The 22,689-nt window shown below is 42.6% G+C and overlaps 1 protein-coding gene across 1 annotated transcript in view; it reads right to left on the bottom strand.

Annotated features, from left to right (window-relative positions):
• Positions 1-22,689, bottom strand: part of FAM184B (family with sequence similarity 184 member B) — a 179,895-nt gene that overhangs the window by 66,099 nt on the left and 91,107 nt on the right. The window contains exons 6-8 of the mRNA XM_012555189.2: positions 17,981-18,091; positions 15,713-15,820; positions 15,388-15,455 (exon numbers count right to left, since the gene is read on the bottom strand). Coding sequence (XP_012410643.1) covers positions 15,388-15,455; positions 15,713-15,820; positions 17,981-18,091 — 287 coding nt within the window. The remainder of the gene's footprint in view (positions 1-15,387; positions 15,456-15,712; positions 15,821-17,980; positions 18,092-22,689) is intronic.

Genomic DNA, 22,689 nt, shown 5'->3' with positions numbered 1-22,689 from the left:
GCCATGTCACAGCTCTTTTAAGTGGTTCCTTTTCTCCTCTCTCTGCTTCTTCTTTCTTCCTTCTGCTTCTTCTTGCTGCTTCTCTTCCTGCTTCTTTCTGTCTCAAAACCCCCTGTGAGGCTGGCTGCATATATATACACAACTCCTTGTCAATTTCAAGGCATAGTCCCTCCCAGCGGGGGGCCACAAACTGACCAATCCCCTCTTAGTAGGCCACAGACACTTCATTTGCATAGTAGGCTACAGAATCTTCATTTGCATAGTCTACTTACCAATCCCTGCAAGGTGCATACAAATCATAGGGTAAGCTGCAGCCCAGCACCAGACAAGAAGTATCCAACTGAGTTGTTTACAGTTTACCCAGGAAATGTCAATCAACCTTGACGAAAGTAACAAACCCTCTGGGATAGAAAACTAGGGCAAAGGTAACTCCTCAGGGTTTAGGGTGAAAATCTCTCAAGCTGTTTTTTCCAAAGAACCAAGGCAAAAGGCCCCATAAAGGAACTGATTTCGCCACAGCAATTTTTTTAAATAGCTGTGGATGTAATCCTGTTTGGAAGTAAGATTTTCTTTGTTATGTTAATTAAACCATTCCTGCGATGGGTGGGTTCTAAATCTAATCACTGCTGAGTTATAAAAAGAGCAAATTAGACACATACACACACACACACACACACACACACACACACACGGTAAGACAGATGCCATGTGACGACTGTCTGCAAGCCAGGGAACCAAGGAATGTCCAGGACTATGGACAAGGAAGGTATCAAGATGGTCAAGACCATGGTTTGAACTTTCAGCCTCCAGAATGGTGAGAAAATAAATTTCTGTTCTTTAAAGCCACCCACCTGTGGTATCTGTGTTAGAGCAGCACTACGTAACTCAGACAAAGAAGAATGACATAGGACCATAAAGTGCCAGAATTAACCTGTGTATGTTCCAATCTCCAAGGTCTGGTCTGTTCTCAGGCACACTGGAAGAATCCTGAACAACTGAAGAATCCCAAGCAACTTTTCGCAATCTAAAAAACTGTGGTCAATGTCATTTCTTGTCCATTGGGGGAAGTTATCGTCCTCCATCACCAGGGGAGGATTAACCAGTAAGCAAGGTACCCATGGGCTTACAGTACACACGGGTTTAATTGTGTTTACTTACTAATCAGTAGTGCACAATTTCACATGGGTTTCAACACATCTTTGATGTGGTAAAAAACAGGTGAAATTGTGCACTACAGATTAATAAGTAAGCACAAGTAAGCCTGTGCATACCTTGTTGTTGTTTTTGTTAGGTGCCGTTGAGTCAGTTCCAATTCATAACAACCCTATGTACAACATAACAAAACACTGCCCAGTCCTGTGCCAGCCTCACAGTCATTGCTGTGTTTGAGCCCATTGTTGCAGCCACTGTGTCAATGCATCTTGAGGGTCTTCCTCTTTTCCGCTGACCCTGTACTTTACCAAGCATGATGTCCTTCTCCAGGGACTGGTCCCTCCTGATAACATGTACAAAGTATGTGAGATGAAGTCTTGCCATCCTTGCTTCTAAGAAGCATTCTGGCTGTACTTTTTCCAAAACAGATTTGTTAGTTCTTTTGGCAGTCCATGGTATATTCAATATTCTTTGCCAACACCATAATCCAAAGGCATCAATTCTTCTTCAGTCTTTGTTATTCACTGTCCAGCTTTTGCATGCATATGAGGTGACTGAAAATATCATGGCTTGAGTCAGGCACACCTTAGTCCTCCAAGTGATGTCTTTGCTTTTGAACACTTTAAAGAGGTCTTTTGCAGCATATTTGCCCAATACAATAAGTCATTTGATTTCTTGACTGCTGGTCCATGGGTGTTGATTGTGGATCCAAGTAAAATGAAATCCACAACTATAGGGGTTAGGATTTACAATACATACTTTTTGGAAACACAATTCAATGTGTTATGATGCCTGTAAAAAATTTCCTTGTGACCCATTAAAAAAAAAAAGGTAGCCATGGATAAAACTCAAAACTCACTGACGTTGAGTCAATTCTGACTCATAGTGACCCTATAGGACAGAGTAGAACTGCCTTATGGGGTTTTCAAGGCTGTAATCTTTATGGAAGCAAACTGTCACAGCTTTCTTCCGAGGAATGACTGGTGGGTTCAAACCACTGACCTTTCGGTTAGCAGCAGAGTGCTTTAATCACTGCACCAGCAGGGTTCCTTGGATAGAATCCACGGGATAGGAATATAATATTTAAGGTCAGGAAGAAGAAAGCCAGTGAAGAAATCAGAAAGGAAAGGGGCAGAAAGGGAGGAGAAAATGAGGGAAAAGTTGTGGCTGGATGCCAACTGTTCTGTATGTTTCTATAATGATCTCAAATCCCATAAGGTATAAGTCACCATTATGCTTTCGAAACACATATAAGTACTCACAATATAAATTTGAAGCACTTACTGATGAAGGTCAAAGACCACAGCCTTCAATATGGATTACACTTCAATATAAAGAAAACAAAAATCCTCACAAGTGGACCAATAAGAAATATCATGATAAACGGAGAAAAGATTTAAGTTGTCAAGGACTTCATTTTACTTGGATCCAAAATCAACACCCATGGAAGCAGCAGTCAAATCTGCTACAAAAGACCTCTTTAAAGCGTTGAAAAGCAAAAATATCACTTGAAGGACTAAGGTGCACCTGACCTAAGCCATGGTGTTTTCAATCGTCTCATATGGATGTGAAAGCTGGACACTGAATAAGACCGAAGAAGAACTGATGCCTTTGAATTATGGTGTTGGTGAATATACCATGGACTGCCAAAAGAACGAACAAATCTATCTTAGAAGAAGCACTGCCAGAATGCTCCTTAGAAGCAAAGATGGCAAGACTTCATCTCACATACTTTGGACACGTTATCCGAAGGGACCAGTCCCTGGAGAAGGACATCATGCTTGGTAAAGTACAGGGTCAGCAAAAAAGAGGAAGACCCTCAACGACATGGACTGACACAGTGGCTGCAGCAATGGGCTCAAGCAGAGCAACAGCTGTGAGGGTGGCGCAGGACCGGGAAGTATTTTGTTCCGTTGTACAGAGGGTCATTATGAGTTGGTACTGACTCTATGGTACCTAACAACAACAAATGAATTTAGAAATAGAAAGATGTCTACCCTCTGAGAGGCTCTCTAACATCTACTGCAAGTCATTAGGAAGTTATTTAGAAAATTCCTGAACTTAGACATAGAAACATAGAAGCATGTGACGTATGCAAAGAACGTAAACATGCTTTAAGTTCACATTGACCCGTCATGCCGTGACACAAGAAAACATAACACAAATCTAAACAATCTCCCTAATCTCTAACCTGGAAGAGAAGACACATCATTCATCTACTCTCTAACCCTGTAGAAAAGACATAACACTAATCTTTGACGCCACACTGGCCCTTGTCATGTGGAGCCAAGGTGACAAATTCACATATAAACCCTAAACTTCTGCTCACTCAGAGAAGGCAGAGATGGAACTGAAATTCCGTCCACTGCCACTGACCTTGGACCCTATCTACGAGGATCCTCCCCCAAATTCAAGCTGTGGTTAAACCTTCCTCCCGAGACCTCTCATTAAAGGTAAAAACCTGAACTCTAAAGGTTTAAACTCTAACCATTAAATTAACAATGTAATTGTGATTCTCCATTTCCAAATGAATGTTGTTGTCTTACTTGTGTGCCTTGCCATGACTACCGTGCAACAAACTAAATGAGTTTATGCATGACAAACCTGAGTATCTATTAATTTTCTAAGATAAAATCCTACAGGGCATCAACTCATTGGTCTCAAGGCAGTTTCAGAGTGAGTGGGGCAAGTGTGCCAAATGCTGCGAGAGGCCCAGCTGGAACAGACTACAGGGTGCTCTTGCCCTCAGGATGTGGAGATTCTCAGGCCGCTGGCAGCCCGGTGAGAAGAGTTTGGGTGGAATGTTGAGGAGGAAGCCAAATGGAATGGGCTGAGAAGTACTCAGAGTGATACCCCAGCTGTGGTCTGCCCAGCCATCCAGACAAATGCAGGGTCCTGTAATGGAATTTTCTGATAACAAAAACCCTCATCCTTTTTCACAAGGTCTGAGGCCACAACAGCGTCCCTAGTGGTGCAGTTTGTGCTCGACTACTAAACTGAAGATTGATGGTTCGAACCCACCCAGTAGAGCCGCAGAAGAAAGGGCTGGTGATCTGCTTCTGTAAAGATTGTTGTTGTTAGTTGCCATGGAGTCCATTCTGACTACAGAGTAGAACTGCTCCATAGGGTTTTCAAGACTGTGACATTTTGGAGGCAGATCTCCAGGGCTGTCTTCCAAGGTGCCTCTCGGAAGGGTCGAACTGCCAATCTTTTGACTAGTAGTCAAGTGTTTAAACGTTTGTGCCACCCCAGGGACTCCATCTGTAAATATTACAGCCAAGAAAACACTATGGAGTACAATTCTACTCCATAATACATGAGGTCGCCATGAGTTGGAATCGACTCGATGGCAATGCGTTTGGTTTTTCAGTTGGGACCACAACTTTCCTCTCCTTCTTCTACCCCTGCTTATATAGCTGGAGTTTTGGGTCAAAGCCAATTATTCAGAAAGAGAGAGGCTGCCATTTGAGTATTTCAGAAATGAACTAGACCATGGAGATCAATAGTTGGTTGAACAAGCACTTTAAAGCCCAGGAATAAGTCGTTTCAAGGTGCCATGGTGGCACAACGGTTAAACGCTTGGCTGCTAACTGAAAGGTTGGCAGTTTGAACCCACCATCCGCTCTGCAGTGAAAAGACCTGGTGATCTGCTCCTGTAAAGATTTACAGCCTAGGAAATCCTATGGGGTTCTACTCCTCCACATAGGGTCACTGTAGGTCGAAATAGACTCAATGGCGCCTAACAACAACAAAATACTTGTTTCGTTTGTCCACTCTTCTCCGAATTCCAAATAGAATAGGCTCTTCAGCTGTTCTTTTTTTGGTTATCTGACTGGGATCCCAGTGAGCCTGCTAACAGGAATAACTCCGAGCCACACCCAGTGTATCCTGAGTTATCTGACCCTAATTCACGCTCTCTTAGGTTCCCCAACCAGCATTTTTTTCAGGCTCAGCCCAGTGCTCTCTCCAGTGCTAAAGTGATATGGGTATGAATAGTGTACACCAGAAAAATAAACAGTTGTGCCTCTCCTCAAACTGACACCCCCCAAAGCCTCCTCCCCACTTCTGAGCAAATGAAGGGTTACTTTAAACCTGTGATCACATTAGGTCTCCATCTTTCATCTTCCGGGCATTTAGCCTCTTCAGTATGGTTTCTCTTTTAAAGGAACGCCCACACCCAGGAAAACTCCTGGAGGGTAATATTCAAAGTCATTCTCAAGTTCAGTTGCCAATCTTTCAAAGGTAGTATTATGAACATCTTAAAATAGGGCACCTAATGCAATGGGAGTGTTGCCGAAATGACTGCAGGGACTGGAATAGATACCATGTCACCTTACGGTTATACAATCTTTAAGTTTTGAAAGTGCCTTCATACGCTTTCTTCCATTCATTACCACAAATCTCTGGGGTTTGGAGGGCAGCGTTTATCAGCAGCATTCTACTAATGAGAGTCAGTATTGTAATGCACCACCCCCCATCTGTCAGTTTGTCATACTGTGCTGGTTTGTGCGTTGCTATGATGCTGAAAGCTATGCCGCCAGTATTTCAAATACCAGCAGGGTCACTCATGGTGGACAGGTTTCAGTGGAGCTTCCAGACTAAGATAGACTAGGAAGAAAGGCCTGGTGATCTACTTCCAAAAATAAGCCAATGAAAAGCCTATGGATCACAACAGAATATTGTCCCATATAGTACTGGAAGATGAGCTCCCTAGGTTGAAAGGCACTCAGTATACACAGTGGCTGCAACAATGGACTTCAGCCTACCAACAACCATGAAGATGGTGCAGGAACTGGCAATATTTCATTCTGTTGTACGTGGGGTCGCCTTAAGTTGGAGCCCGCTTGATGGTGACTAAGAACAACATAGCATCGCAGTGAAAAGCATAGGCCCTGATGTGATTCTTTGGGCCTCAGTTTTCCTATCTATTAAATGGGAAAAATAATAATACCTACTTCATAGTGTTGTAATGTGAGCTAAGTGAGTTAATACATGCAAAGTATTACTGTATTTCTACACAAATAATGCACGTGTTATACATTTTTGCCAGCCGTGCAACCCCTGTGCATTATTTTTGTAAGCACACTACACCAATTTTTTTTTACGTTTCTGACTTCAATTTCTATTTCTGATCACATGAAAACGTCACTTAAGATACGCATTGATTTTATATTACTTGAAATTTAAGCCAAAAGTATTTACCAGTAGATGAAAAGTGATATACAAAAGTGAACTTTTGTAATTTCCTGATAAAATATCATTGTCATTCTTGTGAATGGAGCAGTGGGATGCCGTGTTGAAACCAAAGATTATGAATGCATGAAGAACTAAAAAACTAACATTTTCAGACTATTTTTATACACACAATCAGGAGATTAAAGAAAATGATCAGAAAGATATGATTTACCTGTAATATGGAAGGACGAGTAAATGAGGCTGAAATTCACTTCTGGAAATGTCAGGAGACATGTGCGGTATATGCATGGGCGTACTATGCTGGAACTGTTTTACTTAAATTTCATCATTTCTGCACATTATACGTGTGGGCACATTATTTGTGAAGAAATACGGTAAGTATTAAGTATGTTAGTGCCCATTGTTATTAATGAGGAAACTGATCTCAGAGAGTTGACTGGACTTGCAAGTCTGGGGTACAGCTGGGGCTGAACTCACATCCTAGCCCGTAGACTGGAGCTGTCCCCTACCCTGTGCTGCCTTTCCATGCTCCAGAGAACCTGGCCCGATGACAGGAATGTCTTCTCCATGGAGTGGAATCTCCAAGGCAACCTGTCAGATGGAACCAGACCCCTTACCTCGCACTAGGCTGAGAGCACTGGCCCCTCAAGACCTAGGGACACGGGAGACGTCTCAGGACGTTGTAGCTGTTGAAGAGCTTAGTGACGACTTGTCTGCTGACCCCCAGGACAGCTGACATCCTTGGATTCACATGGTCATCCAGGCTCGGTATAGGGTGAGAGCCGCTCAGCAAATCATACCGGCCCCCACTGAGCCGAGGACCCTCCTCAGGCCTGAGAGAGCTTCTGAGCACCCACAGGCCTCAGGGGTTTTGACATGGCACCTTTCACATGCTGCTCCTGCCCCTGGCATGCCCTTTCCTGGTGAATCGTGTTCAACTTTCAGTATCCAGACAGATGTTACCTAATTACCTACCAGTTGCCATGGAGTCGACTCCAACTCATGGTGACTTCATGTGTGTCAGAGCAGAACTGTGCTCCATAGGGTTTTCAAAGGCTGATTTTTCAGAAGTAGATCACCAGGCCTTTCTTCCAAGGCCCCTCTGGGTGGACTTGAACTTCCAACCTGGCAGTTAGCAGTTGAGTATGTTAACCATTTGCACCCCCCAGTGATTCCTCTGTAAAACCTTCCTGGACTTTCTCAGGCAGAAAATGCACTGTCCCATCTGGGCTGCACAAGAATCTTCCTACAGTTACTACAGCACTTACCACACCAGGCTATTTTTAAGTAAATATTTATTTTCCCCAGAGTCCTCAGCTGGTACAACGAGTTAATGCGCTTGGCTGTTAACCAAAAGGTTGGAGGTTTGAGTCCACCCAGAAACACCTCAGAAGAAAGCCCTGGTGATCTACTTCCAAAAAATCAGCTATTGAAAACCCTCTGGAGCACAGTTCTACTCAGATGCATATGGGGTCACCATGAGTCAGAAACGACTCAACAACAATTAATTTATTGGTTTATTTCCCCCACTTGAATTTAAGCTCCTCAGGGACCAGTACTGGGCCTTACACACCCAGCACCCAGTCCTGTGCCTTGTGTAGTGACAGCACTCCCAAATATCTGTTGAGACAACACGACTTGAAAATAATTACCACAAATGACTCTCCTTTTCCTTCTGGAGAAGGTGCAGGCAGGGACATCTATGAAAACATCTATCCTTTCCTGCCCCCAAGTTCAGTGTGACCCAGGCACCAGAAGAATCTTCCAGAATTAAGTTTTATTTCAGAATTACCAAGACGGAAATGGCTTTCTGGAAACCAAAGAGTGAAACTATGCTGAATCTAAGAGAAATAAGAAGACTGGATGTGAGAGATGAGGACAAAAGGTTCAGTGAGATCCCAGCTAACTTTGGTGGGGACAGCCACACCCAGGTTTGGCACTCCTCTCTCTCTGCATGTTCTGTGAGCAGAGTGAAAAGTCCACCCTCAAATGGTATTATTATTTACATCTCTCCTGACTCACTGAAATGCTTTGGCAGGACAGCTAAGGGCCTAAACTGAAACCCTGAGTCTTGAACAAACTTAAATTTATAGCCTCCAATCCAGCAAGAACTTTACTGGGGAAGTGGACATTTAACACTCTGTTCTGGTATCCCTGTTGCCACCAGCAGATAAGACACCAGACTGTCCAAGCCCTCTAACCCTCCTCTGCACAACCTCTGCTTCTTGTGTTGTTGCAGATATAACTATGCTGCAGTATGCTGCTCACACATCTATGTAGACTGACCTGGGAACCTCTCTACGACTTTGTACCTTCAGGACCCAGGCAAAGCCTCTCACTCAATTGACTGGCATATAGTTGGTTTCCAAAAAAATACTTGAATTAAATTATAAATTTTCTCTGATCAGATTGGCAAAGTTGGAACATTTTGTCACTCACTGTGTTGGCAAGGTTGTGGAGAAACAGGTACTCCCATGGGCAGCTGGTGGGAGTGGACAATGGAACAACCTCAGTGGAAGGCAATTTGGCAACATAGATCAAAGTTAAAAATGTACTGTTAGCAGCTGAGTTGTGTCCCCCCAAAAGATATGTTGAAGTCCTAACCCTCGAAATGTGACCTCATTTGGAAATTGGGTCCTTGCAGATTAATTAGTTAACATGAGGGCATGCTGGAATAGGGTTGCTCTAATCCAATATGACAGCTGTCCTTGTAAATAGAGGAGATGATACACAGAGACAGAAATAAACAGGAAACACAGCCATGTGAAGACAGAGCAGATAGTGGAGTGATGCATCTACAAACCAAAGAATGCCAACGATTGCCAGGAACCACCAGAAGCTGAGAGACAAAGAAGGATCTTCCCCTAGAGCCTTCAAAGAGAGCATGGCCCTGCTGATACCTTGATTTCAGACTTCTAGCCTCCAGGAACTGTGAGACAATAAATTTCTGTTGCTTTAAGCCAACCACTCTATGGTACCTTGGAATGACCGCCCTAGGAAGCTAATACATGCATATACCATTGACTCTGCAAGTCTTCATATATGAGAAAGGACATATCTACAATATAAGAGTTACCAACTATTGCGTACAGATATGTGCTGGGTGCTGTTTCAGATGCTGAACATACATTAATTCATTCAGTCCTCACAAAAACCCTCTGAGGTAGGTGGGATCGTCACTCTGTTTTACAAACGAGGGAGGTGAAATAAAGAGAGGTTAGTTTGTCCAAGGTTATCTGGCCAGTAAGAGCCCAGGTATCTGGTTCAGGAGTGAGCTCAGTGAACTACTCTACTGCACTATTCTCCTTCTACAGGGTTATCCATCAAAGTATTATCTATAATAGCAAAAAATTAGATACAACCCAAGTGTCCACCAAAAGAGAAAGACTATACTATGGTTGTCCATAAAAATGAGAACTAGGTAGTTGTTTTTTGTTTCTTTAAAAAAACATGAAACTGTAGAGATGTGCTACAATCTCCAAACTATAACAATTTTTTAAAAAAATTTTTTATTGTACTTTAGATGAAGGTTTACAGAACAAATACTTTCTTATTAAATAGTACACATATTATTTTATGACATTTGTTAACAACCCCACGACATATCAACACTCTCCCCTTCTTGACCTTGGGTTCCCTATTACCAGCCTTCCTGTCCTGTCCTGGCTTCCAGTCCTTGCCCCTGAGTTGTTGTGCCCATTAGTCTCATTTTGTGTTATAGGCCTGTCTAATCTTTGGCTGAAGGGTGAACCTTGGGAGTGACTTCATTACTGAGCTAAAAAAGGTGTCCAGGGGCCATACTCTCAGGATTTCTCCAGTCTGTCAGGCCACTAAGTCTGTTTTTTTTTTTTTTGTGAGTTAGAATTTTGTTCTACATTTCTCTCCAGCTCTGCCTGGGACCCTCTGTTGTGATCCCTGTCAGAGCAGTCAGTGGTGGTAGCTGAGCACCATCTAGTTGTACTGGACTCAGTCTGGTGGAGGCCGTGGTAGTTGTGGTCCATTAGTCCTTTGGAATAATCTTTCCCTTGTATCTTATTTTCTTCATTCTCCCTTGCTCCTGAAGGGGTGAGACCAGTGGAGTATCTTAGATGGCTGCTCACAGGCTTTTAAGACCCCAGACGCTACTCACCGAAGTAGAATGTAGAACATTTTCTTTATAAACTATGTTATGCCAATTGAGCTAGATGCTCCCTGAGACCATGGTCCCCACAGCCCTCAGTCCAGCAATTCGGTCCCTCAGAGAGTTTGGATGTGTCTGTGGAGCTTCTATGGCTTTGCCTTGTACAAGCTGTGCTGGCTTCCCCAGCATTATGTACTGTTTTACCCTTCACCAAAGTTACCACTTATCTATTGTCTATTTAGTGCCCCCTCCAATCCCTCCCCTCCCTCGTAACCAACAAAGATTGTTTCTTTTTGTATGTAAACCTTTTCATGAGTTTTTACAGTAGTGGTCTCATACAATATTTGTCTTCTTGTGATTGACTTATTTCACTCAGCATAATGCCCTCCAGATTCATCCATGTTATGAGATGTTTTGCAGATTCATCATTCTTTATCACTGCACAATACACTGTGTGTTATGTACCATAGTTTGTTTATCCATTCATCTGTCGATGGGCATTGAGGTTGTTTCCATCTTTTTGCTATTGTGAACAATGCTGCAATGAACATGGGCGTGCATATGTCTATTCGTGTGACGGCTCTCATTTCTCTAGGATATATTCCTAGGAGTGGGATTGCTGGACTGTATAGTATTTCTATTTCTAGCTTTCTAAGGAAGTGCTATATTGTTTTCCAAAATGGTCGCATCATTCTGCATTCCCACCAGCAGTGCATAAGCGTTCCAATCTCCCCGCAGCCTCTCCAACATTTGTTATTCCCAGTGTTTTTGATTCGTGCCAGTAATGCCGGGGTGAGATGGTATCTCCTTGTGGTTTTCATTTGCATTTCTCTAATGGCTAGTGATCACGAGCATTTCCTCATGTGTCTGTTGGCTGCTTGAATGTCTTCTTTGGTGAAGTGTCTGTTCATTTCCTTTGCCCATTTTTTAATTGGATTATTTGTCTTTTTGTTGTAGAGGTGTTGTATTTTCTTTTAGATTTTACAGATTAGAGCTTTGTCTCATTTGTAATGTCCAAAAATTTTTTCCCAGTCTGTAGGTTCTCTTTTCACTCTTTTGGTGAAGGCTTTTGATGAGCATAAAGTGTTTACTTTTTAGAAGACCCAGTTATCTAGCTTATCTTCTGGGGTTTGTGTGTTGTTGGTTATGGTTTGTATCCTGTTAATGCCATGTATTAGGGCCTCTAGTGTTGATCTTATTTTTTTCTTCTATGAACTTTACAGTTTTTAGCTTTATATTCAGGTCTTTGATCCATTTTGAATTAGTTTTTATATATGGTGTTAGGTATGGGTCCTGTTTCATTTTTTTTGCAGATGGACATCCAGTTTTGCCAGCACCATTTGTTAAAAAAGACTGTCTTTTCCCCATATGGTGGACTTTGGGCCCTTGCTGAAAATCAGGTGACCTTAGGTAGGTGTATTTACATCTGGCTTCTCAATTCTGTTCCACTGGTCAATGTATCTGTCGTTGTACCAGTACCAGGCTGTTTTGACTACCATAGCTGTACAGTAGGTTCTGAGGTCCCAAACTATAACAATTTAACTTAAAAAAAAAAAGAAGACTACAAGACAGTATGGTATCATTTGTGGAAAACAAAATATATCCATGATTATGCCTGCATATATATATGGAATTTACCACTTGTCTATCAGTTTGCATAGTGGCTTCCATGTTGTTTTGATTCTGGAAGTCACTCCACTGGAATTTCAAATACTAGCTGGGTCACCCATGGTGGACAGGTTTCAGCAGAGCTGAAACTAAGAAAACTAAGAAAAACTAAGAAGGAAGGCCTGATGATCTACTTCTGAAAATTAGCCAATGAAAACCCTATGGATCACAGCAGAGTATTATCCAAATATAGTGCTGAAGATGAGCCCCCTAGGTTGGAAGGCACTCAAAATACACAATGGCTGCAACAATGGACTTAAGAATATCAACGATCGTGAAGATGGTGCAGGACTGGGCAACATTTCATTTTGTTGTACATGGGGTCGCCATGAGTCGGAGCCAACTCAACAGCAACTAACAATAACATATACAGAATAGCTCTGAAAGGACACACAGAAAGAGATATAAAACAAATAGTTGCTCCTGGATAAGGAACTGGGGAGGGAGGGTTATGGGATACTTTTCACTGTATATGTTTATATACCTTTTGAATTCTGTACCATGTACATGTATTACCTATTTTTTTTAAAAAAAACTTGATTTAAAAGAATAAATAATTGCAAAGTGCATAACAGTTGCCTAATATAAAACATAGCACTAGATGTTTAATTCTATTACAAAATGTGCACACATAATTTTAAAGCTTTTGTATATGCAGATTTCTGCCCTCTTGCATCTAGCGCAGCGCCTGGCACATCCTAGGTATGCCACAAATGACTGTGGAATGAATGAACTGATAGTCGTAGAGGTTCTTCTTACAACTCTAGGCAGAAGGAGTCTACACTTCTCTCAGAAACAGCCCAGTGAGTGACAGTGTTCTGGAATGAGGAAGGTTGGATGAGGGCTGAGTTTAATGGTGGACCAACTCATGGTTGTCAACATGCACTTGTACTTTGAATTTCTCCAGGACTTTCATTTTTAGCTACAGCAGTGGTTCTCAACTGGGGGCAATTTTTGGCCCCCAGGAGACATTTGGCAATGTCTGGAGACGTTCTTGGTAGTCACAATTGTGGGGAGGTGCCACTGGCAATGGGTAGGTAGAGGCCAAGGGTGGTGCTGAACATCCTGCGATGCACAAGCCAGCCCCCACAACGAAGAGTTATCCAGACCAAATGTCCATAGTGCTGCGGTTGAGAAGCCCTGAGCTGAATATATACAGATGAGTGAATGCCAATGCTATTCACTCTGCTAAACCCTTATTCACCAGCCTTGGAACTTCTATGTGTTTGTGTTCCCTCATAAATGTACAGTCCGCTACATAATCCTCTAGAACTGCATTATTTATTCATTCTCCAGGTTCTCAGGCTTATTTTAATCTCATCGTTGAGGATCCCAGCCAACTCTGCTCCATCTCCCTACCGCAGTCACTTTGAGAAGGTGAGAAATGCCAGGATATTTGAGGAACAACCCGTCTGGGAAATCCTGCAGGTGCTTGTGAAGAGTTCAGCTGTCCCTGAAGCCAGGAGTTCTCCGGGAAGAATGCTAGCTCATGGGGCTGGCTCTTGAGAAAGTGAGGGAGAAGGAAATATTTTGGTGTTTTTCAGGCAGAAATCTCAGAAAGGACGGCAATGGTCAGTTCCGGAAGGGGCTAGCCTGCCAGTGAAGGTGCTCTTCATCAAGAGGCTTCTTCTCCAGGCTTCCCAGGACTCTCCCCCAGTCTGGGTGTCAGAGGAGGAAATGCAAGCAGTCCCGGCTGCTCTCCAAGACCCCAAGACACAGTTGGGGCCTCTTTTATATTTAAAGCATCCTGGAATATGATTGAGGCTCTGGGTGGTGCAAACGGTTAACGCGCTCAGCTGCTAACCAAAAGGATGGACGTTCAAGTCCATCCAGAGACATCTCAAAAGAAAGTCCTGGCTACCTACTTCCAAAAAATCAGCCACTGAACCCTCTGGAGCACAGTTCTACTCTGACACACATGGTGTCACCATAAGTCAGAATCAACTTGACAGCCTAGTTTTTTATTGGGAATGTGATACTCTTACATCTTGAGTTGGTGATAAGAGCCACAGAGGCAGGGTTCTGTCCTGGTCCAGCCACTTACCTGTCTGTGACCTTGGCAAGTTCCCTAACTCCTCTGACCTTTAGTTTCCTTCTCTGTAAAATGGGTGCACTGCAGGATTGGTATGAAGTTGCAGCGATGTCGTCGATGGGAACAGAGCTCTATAACTGGCCAGCTCCCATACAAACTTCCATTATTATTTAAATCTATGTCCCCTACATTTTTAGCTCATGTTTACCCTGGCCAGTGTGTGGTTATGTACAGGTCATCTCAATGGAGGGTGCCACAAAGGCTGCTGGCAGGGTCTGAGGCTTGGAAGATGGGTTGAGGAAGAGGACTGTAGTTCCTGAGGTCACTCAGGAATATGGCAAGTGGGTTAATAAGAGACTGAGGCTGAAGCGGTGAGATACAGACTCAGACGTATAGTGTTCTCCCACTTCGGGTCTGAAGTGGACTGAAAATTTGAGGCAGCATAAAAATAACAGAGGGTTATGGGGGCTCCGGCAGCAAAGACTGAAGGTGGGATCAATGGGTCATTCAAACCAGGGCATTCTAACACAGACTGCTGTGGCTGGCTGCCATTGGGTTGACTCTGATTCACGGAAACTTTATGTACAACAGAACAAAATTCTGCTCGGACGTCCGTCATCCTTACAATCGCCAACATGTTTCACAATCACCAACACGTTTAAGTCCATTGTTGTAGCTAACATGCCAATCCATCTCACCAAGAGCCCCCCCACGTCCTCGTGGGTCCTCTACTTCACCAAACATGATGTCCTCTTCTAACAACTGATCCCTCCTCCTGATAATGTGTCCAAAGCAAGAAAGCTGGACAACGTTCTGTTGTGATCCATGAAGTTTTCATTGGCTAATTTTCTGTCCTAGTCTGAAAGCTCCACTGAAACCTGTCCACCACAGGTGACCCTGCTAGTACGTGAAATACTGGTACAGCTTCCAACATCACAGCAACACACAAGCCACCACTGTACGACAAACTGACAAACAAGCTGTACGATAAACAAATTGCAGTCAAACATTGACTACACAAGAATTACTTGTTTCTGACATCATCCATGCAATGGATATTAATGGAGTGTCTACCATGTGCCAGACAGAGAGACAAATGGAATTAGTTTCTGCCCTTGAGGAGCATCCTAACAGAGCAGCCTCTTTTGGAAGGGCTATTGTGAGGGTAAATGAGATCACAGATATGGGCTGCATGCGGCAAGGGGACCATTATGACTACCGCAGCTTGTGCTGGGCAGAATCAAAGGCCCTGAGCTGGTCCAGGGCCCCCTTTCCTTGCCAGGCAGGCTGCTCTCAAAGAGGGAGAGAAGATTAATCTGACAAGCCTTGTTCTTTTTCAAACCACATGGGTCATTACTCAAAACACTCTTTTCTTCGTGGTTTTTGCAAATGGATTTTGTGGTGATTTTTTTCAGGCATGTTGGCAGTGCTGAGGAGGGAAATAAAAGAGCCTGTTAATGTCAGTGTGTGTCACTGGGGATGCTGAAGTGTTAAAATGGAGAAGAGAAGTATCCTTAATTAAAGCAGAAAAAGCTGGCGGTTACCTGGGTCTCTAAAATGCTGTGGTATTGGCAGTCTAATTCCTGGGGCCTTTCCTCAGCTTTTTGGAGACGAACCTTATTTTGTTGGATGAATTCTTCCAGTCTTAAAACCTAAGCAGAAGAAAAGGGACACTAGGCAAGGAAAAGTCATATCTCATGGACATGGTCATTAATGTAGGGGTCAATTCTCCGGGATCAGTCAGTTCTGGGGAGAGTGTGCCATTAAATAAATTCCAAAAATGCTTCCAGAAATGCCATTTCTAACTGGCTAGTTGCTTAGTCTTCCCAAAAAAAGACAAGCCTAACAGGTTTATAGAGTCCTTGGCTGGCACAGTTAAGTACTCAAGTACTAGCCAAAAGGTTGGTGGTATGAACCCACTCACGCCTGCTTCCAAAGCACAAGGTCACAGCCTTGAAAACCCTCTGGAGCAGTTCTCTGTACACATGGGGTCACCATACAATGGAATTGACTCAACAGCAACTAACAACAACAACAGGTTTACAGTATTCCACATTTAAAAAAAAACTAGTTACATACATGTATCTCTACTAGATCTGCAAGGTGGTTTTCATTGCCTTTCATATCATTCCTGGAAGGCCACTCTATTTCTTTTGGGGAAAAGTTAGTTGGTAAAGTATTTCTTTTGGGGAAAAGTTAGTTGGTAAAAAAAAAAGGAACACTATTTAAGAATTGTACAGATAACATGTGGGAAGAGTGGCTACAAAGTTTTGTTAAGTTGTTAATTCTTAATCATGATGATATTATTAGTCAACTAATTGGAATATATATCAATTGAACAGATTGCCTTTCCTGCTCTAGATTTTGAGAACAACGAGGCCAGTAACAATAAAGAAGACTCAGATATTGTTAACAAGCGTTTATAGAAAACCTAATACTTGTCAGGCACCATGCTAGGTACCAGGAGGGAAGGGGAAGGGACAGAGTGAGAGCAAGATGTGTTGTCGTCGTTATCTGCTGACGAGTCACCCACCCCCCACCCCTGCTCCGCCCAACTCATGAGGACCCCAAGCATAAGAGAACAAAATGCTACCTGGTCCTGTGCCATCCCCATGACTAGTTATGGATCAGACCATTTTGATCCATAGGGTTTTCACTGGCTGATTTTCAGGAAGTAGATTGTAGGGCCTTTCTTTTTTTATTTTTAATTTTATTTATTTTGTTGTCGTTGTTGTTAAGGATATACAAAGCAAAACATATAACAATTCAACAGTTTCTATATGTACAAATCAGTGACACGGATTATATTCTTTGAGTTGTGCAACCATTCTCATCCTCCTTTTCCAAATTGCTCTTAACATAAATTCACTGCCCCCTAAGGTTCCTATGGAAACCCTGGTGGTGTAGTGGTTAAGAGTTTGGCTGTTAACCAAAAGGTTGGCAGTTTGAATACACCAGGAGGACACCCTATGGGGCAGTTAATCCTTCAAGTTACTATTGTCACTTTGATCCCATACAGATAGTTCTTAAAAGAGCATAATGCTCAAGGCAAACATTCTTTACTAGTTAAGCTAAACTATTCCTTGGTTTTAAGTAGACTTTAGGAAATATTTTTGGTTTAAGGTTTAAAGATTATCTCAGGTCAATAGTTTCAAGGGTTGATCTAGCCTCCATAGCTCCAGAAAGTCTGGAGTCCGTGAAAATTTGAAATTATGTTCTACATTTTCCCCCATTTGATCAGGATTATTCTATAGAATCTTTGATCATATTGTTCAGTAATGGTAACCATCCAGTTCTTCTGGTCTCATGGCAAAGGAGGCAATTGTTCATGGAGGCAATTAGTCATACATCTATTTCCTCCTCCATTCCTAACTCTCCTTCTTCCTCTGTTGCTCCAGATGGGTCTTTCTTCCTAGTCCTTCTTAGTCTGGAAGCTTCACTGAAACATGTTCAGCATCACAGCAGCTACACAAGCCTCCACTAACAGATGGGTAGTGACTATGTATGAAGTGCCCTGGCCAGGAATCGAACCGGGGTCTCCCTCATGAAAAGCGAGAATTCTACCATTAAACCACCATTGCCTCATCCTCTTTGTTTAAGCCTCTGTAACTCAGGCTATCTGTTACTCACAGCTAAATTCATTCCTCCAAGAAAATCTTCCTGTCTAGGCCGAACATCCTTTTCTTTCTTCCCAGGATGATACATGCATGGAGGTCAGGGAAGTTTCCCAAGATTTCTGGCATCTCAGTTAACCAGAAACTCCCAGGGGCCAGCACCATCACTTCCGAGCATTGCATTAATCTGGGGCTTACCTCCAGCAGAGAATTCTGCAGCTTCACATTTAGGGCTGATTTCTCTTCTTCCAGCTGCTTTATTTCATTTTCTGATTTCTTCTTCATTTCTTCCAACTGTGCTTCTACTTCCTAGATGATGATTGAAAGAATTAATCATACAAGGCAGGAAGACATAGACAGGACACTTTTTTACTCACACCCTGCCTTATTTCCAAAGGGGTTCAAGGTAGCTTACAAGAGTCATAAATACTGTAAGAAAATATAAATTAGAAATACATGCGAAGGCAGAAAGAAAAAAATGTAAAATTCACACTAGTAAGTCTGGTATGTATTCAACAAATCTCCTGCAGAAGACCTCTTTAAAGTTTTCAAAAGCAAAGATGTCACTTTGATGAATAAGGTGTTTCTGACCCAAGCCATGGTATTTTCAAAATCCTCACATGCATGAGAAACTGAACAAAGAAAAAGGAAGAAAGAATAACTGATGCATTTGAATTGTGGTGATGGAGAATATTAATGAATATGTCATGGACTGCTAGAAGAATGAACAAATCAGTCTTAGAAGAAGAAATACAACCAGAATGCTCCTTAGAAGTGAGGATGGCAAGACACTGGCTTGCTTACTTTCGACACATCATCAGGAAAGACCAATTGCTTGAAAAGGACATCATGCCTGGTACAGCATCAGCGAAGAGGAAGGAACTCTTCAATGAGGTGGATTAACACACTGGACTCAAACATGCCAATGATCATGAAGACGGCACAGGACCATTCATTCTGTTATACATAAAGTCACCATGAGTCAGAGATGATTTCATGGCAACTAAAAACAAGTCTGAAATATACTGGGGGTAGGGGGTAGTGGAGTACGTTCTTCGTTTTAAGCTTTCTAATGTCAAATATGGAAAGAGATTGCTTATCATTGAATAAATTCTCCATGTCCTATAAGTCAAAAGGCCAACTACATGCTCAGATGCAGGGAAATATTAAAAGCACAACAAAATTTCTCCTGTAGCCTTCTCAACAGTATCCACACATTCATCAAAATGATAGACTACCCAGTCATAAAATAGACAAACGACTTGAATAGACATTTCACCAAAAAGAAAATTCAAATGCCCACCAAACACATGAAAAGATGCTCAACGTCATTAGCCAACAGAGACATGCAAATCAAAACCACAATACCATTTCTCTCCCATTAGGATGGCTAAGATGAAAAAAAAAAAAGAAAATAACAAATGTGGGCAAGGATGTGGGGAAACTGGAACCCTTACCTGTTGCTGGTGAGAATGCAAAATGGTACAGCCATTGTGGAAAACATTGTGGCAATTCCTCAAAAAACTAAAAACAGAACTACCATATGACCCAGCAAATCGACTCCTAGGTATATAACCAAAAGATCTGAAAGCAGAGATTCAAACAGAGACTTATACACCAATGTTCCCTGCAGCACTATTCACAATGGCCAAAAAGCAGAAACAACTTAAATGCTCATCAATAGACGAATAGATAAACAAACTGTGGTACATACATACAACGGAATACTACTCAGCCAGTAGGAGAAATGAAGTCTTGATACATGCTACAATGTGAATAGAGCTTGAAGACATTATGCTGAGTGAAATAAGTCAATCACAAAAAGGACAAACATTGTATGACCTCACTAATATAAAAAAGACAAGAACAGGTAAATGTGTCCAAAATTTCTTAGTGGTTACCACGGGTGGGAGGGAGGAAGGAAGGGGGCAGTTATTGCTTATGGAGTACCGAATTTTGGTTTATGGTGGTGGGCAGGGTTGCACAGCTGATTATTGTAAGTCCTACACCTGTAAAAAGTTGAACTGGCAAAAATTGTGTGATAGATATATTTATAACAACAACAACAAAAAGAGTAGCTTATGAGGCTGATTATGTACAACCAAACACCTCATGGGATTTGGTTCCTTGGTTTAGAGGTTTAGAGTCATGGTTTCATGAAAGATTCCAGTTAATTGGCCTAGTAACATGTTTAGTGCTTCTGTTCTACCTCCTGGTTCGCTGTGTAGTCTTAAAAGCTTGCAAGCAGCTATCCAAGGCATAATAATTTGTCTCTATTCGTGTAGAGCAGCAGAGGAAGAATGGGAGTCAGAAATAGGAGGAAATGTAGGTGGGGCCAAGATGGCAGAGTACTCAGACGCTTCCAGTGGACCCTCTTACAACAAAGACCCGAAAAAACAAGTGATTCGATTATATATGTCAATCTGGGGGCCCTGAACATCAAAGGCAGAGTTGAGGAACCGGACTGAGTGTCAGGGGGTGGGAGAGACAGTTCGGAAGCAGCGAGGAGGTTGCCAGACCTGACCTGGCGAGAGCCTGAGCACTTAAGGCCTGAGCAGCTCGTGGGTGAGTGGTGAGGCAGGCAAGCAGCCATGCTGGGGAGGCATGTTACCCGCACCAGGCGAGAACCAGCCAGCCACCGAGAGTCTACACGGCCACCCAGAACCAGTGAGACGCAGCCCTCGATCCGGTAAAAGATAAGTAATTGCATACGGCCTACCGTGTAGATCAAAAACACCCTCCTTAGGGAAAAACCTCTCTCCCATTTACCTCTCTTCTCCCTGCTCTGCACTGGGTCCTGGACTGGCTTCAGCACTTGCCGAGTAACCTGGGCCAGAAGTAGGATCCGTCACACGCCCAGAGCCATTCTCCCTGCCTTGGCGAGTGAACAAATTAACAAACGGAAAAAAATAAACTGCGGGCTCCCCTAAGCCAGGAACCCAAGTTAGGCACAGCTCCTTTGCCTAGTCACAGGCATAAGGGACCCATGGACTTTGAGTGACATTCCCCCAGCATAGACTTGTGTGGACCCATCTCAACAGCGTAGGCCCTCATTACTGCAGTACAACAGGGTATATACCAGAAATCTAACTTCAACTGTTTCAGCTGTGAAGTGGCAGGTTCTTGACATTTAACACTGCTCTGCCCATTAAGCAGGGTCTTCAACTATCCACAACAAGGGCCTGAAGACTAGTGGCTCCACCCACGCCACCTAGCCACCTGCAGTAAGGGCCCATGAATAAGAGATGCCCCCCAGTCCTAACAGCCAAAAGCATTAGCTGCTCATAGTCCAGCTGCAAAACCCACTCACCTACGCGCTCTAGGGAACAGGGACACGCCTTCCTCCTGGACACTCGGGGACGGCCATCAGCCCCCTGCCTTGCTCAGAGTGCATCCCGCTGCTGCAGCCAGATGCCTGTGCCTACACCAATCACCCATGCCTGTCTAGGACTGTAAGTGAGAGCCTACACTACACACTTGGTGGCTATCTACCTGGGGACCTAAGCTGAATCCATACAGGAGGAGTGGGTGGACTCCTGAGCTCACATACCTAGTAACAGATCTAACCACCTGGTGGCAGGACATTAGGGCTTCAAAGGTGCCAATAATCAAACTAGCTCATACGAGCAGCCTATTTGGGCATACCAAAACAAAACAAGAAGGTAGGCCACAGTAAGCAAACATAAAATAAACAAATATAATAACTTATTGATGGCTTGCAGACAACAGTCAATATCAAATCACATAAAGAGGCAATCCATGATGGCTTCAGCAAGCTCCCAAAATAAATAATCTAGAAATTTTCCAGAGGTGGAAAATTTCTTGGAATTACCGGAGGCAGAATACAAAAGATTAATATACAGAAGAACTCCTCAAGAAATTAGGAAGGAAATTAAGCAAAATGCAGAACACACAATAGAGGAAATTAAAAAGATTAGAGAAGAGCATAATGACAAATTTAATAGGCTGCAAGAATCCATAGAGAGACAGCAATCAGAAATCCCGAAGATTAACAATAAAATTTCAGAATTAGACAACTCAATAGAAAGTAATAGGAGCAGAATTGAGGCAATGGAAGTCAGAATTAGTGAGACTGAAGATAAAGCACTTGACACCAACTTATTTGAGGAAAAATCAGATAAAAGGATTAAAACAAATGAAGAAATCCTAAGAATTATGTGGGACTGTATCAAGAGGAATAACCTATGAGTGATTGGAGTACAAGCACAGGGGGGATAACAGAAAATACAGAGAGAATTGTTGAAGATTTGTTGGCAGAAAACTTCCCTGATATTGTGAAAGATGAGAAAATATCTATCCAAGATGCTCATCAAATCCCACATAAAGCAGATCCCAAAAGAAAGTCACCAAGACATACTATAATCAAACTTGCCAAAACCAAAGATAGAGAATTTTAAAAGCGGCTAGGGATAAACAAAAAGTCACCTACAAAGGAGAGTCAATAAGAATAAGTTTGGACTACTCAGCAGAAACCATGCAGGCAAAAGGGCAATGGGATGACATATATAAAGCCTTGAAAGAAAAAAACTGCCAGCCAAGAATTATATATCCAGCAAAACTGTCTCTCAAATATGATGGCGAAATTAGGGCATTTCCAGATAAACAAAAGTTTAGGGAACTTGCAAAAATGAAACTAAAATTACAAGAAATACTAAAGGGAGTACTCTGGTTAGAAAATCAGTAACATCAGGTAACAACCCATGACTAGAACACAGGAGAGAGCAACCAGATATCGACCCAGATAGGGAAGTCACAAAACTAAATCAAAGCTAGAACATTGAAATAGGGACACAGATGCCAGTATGTAAAAGACGACAACATTAAAACAAAAAAGAGGGACTTAAAAAATGTAGACATAGATTTTTCATATGGAGAGGAAGTCAAGG

Source organism: Trichechus manatus, unplaced genomic scaffold, assembly GCF_000243295.1.
Source record: "Trichechus manatus latirostris isolate Lorelei unplaced genomic scaffold, TriManLat1.0 scaffold00034, whole genome shotgun sequence".
In the NCBI taxonomy this organism is placed as follows: Eukaryota; Metazoa; Chordata; class Mammalia; order Sirenia; family Trichechidae; genus Trichechus; species Trichechus manatus.
This window is presented reverse-complemented; position numbering and strand designations above follow the sequence as displayed.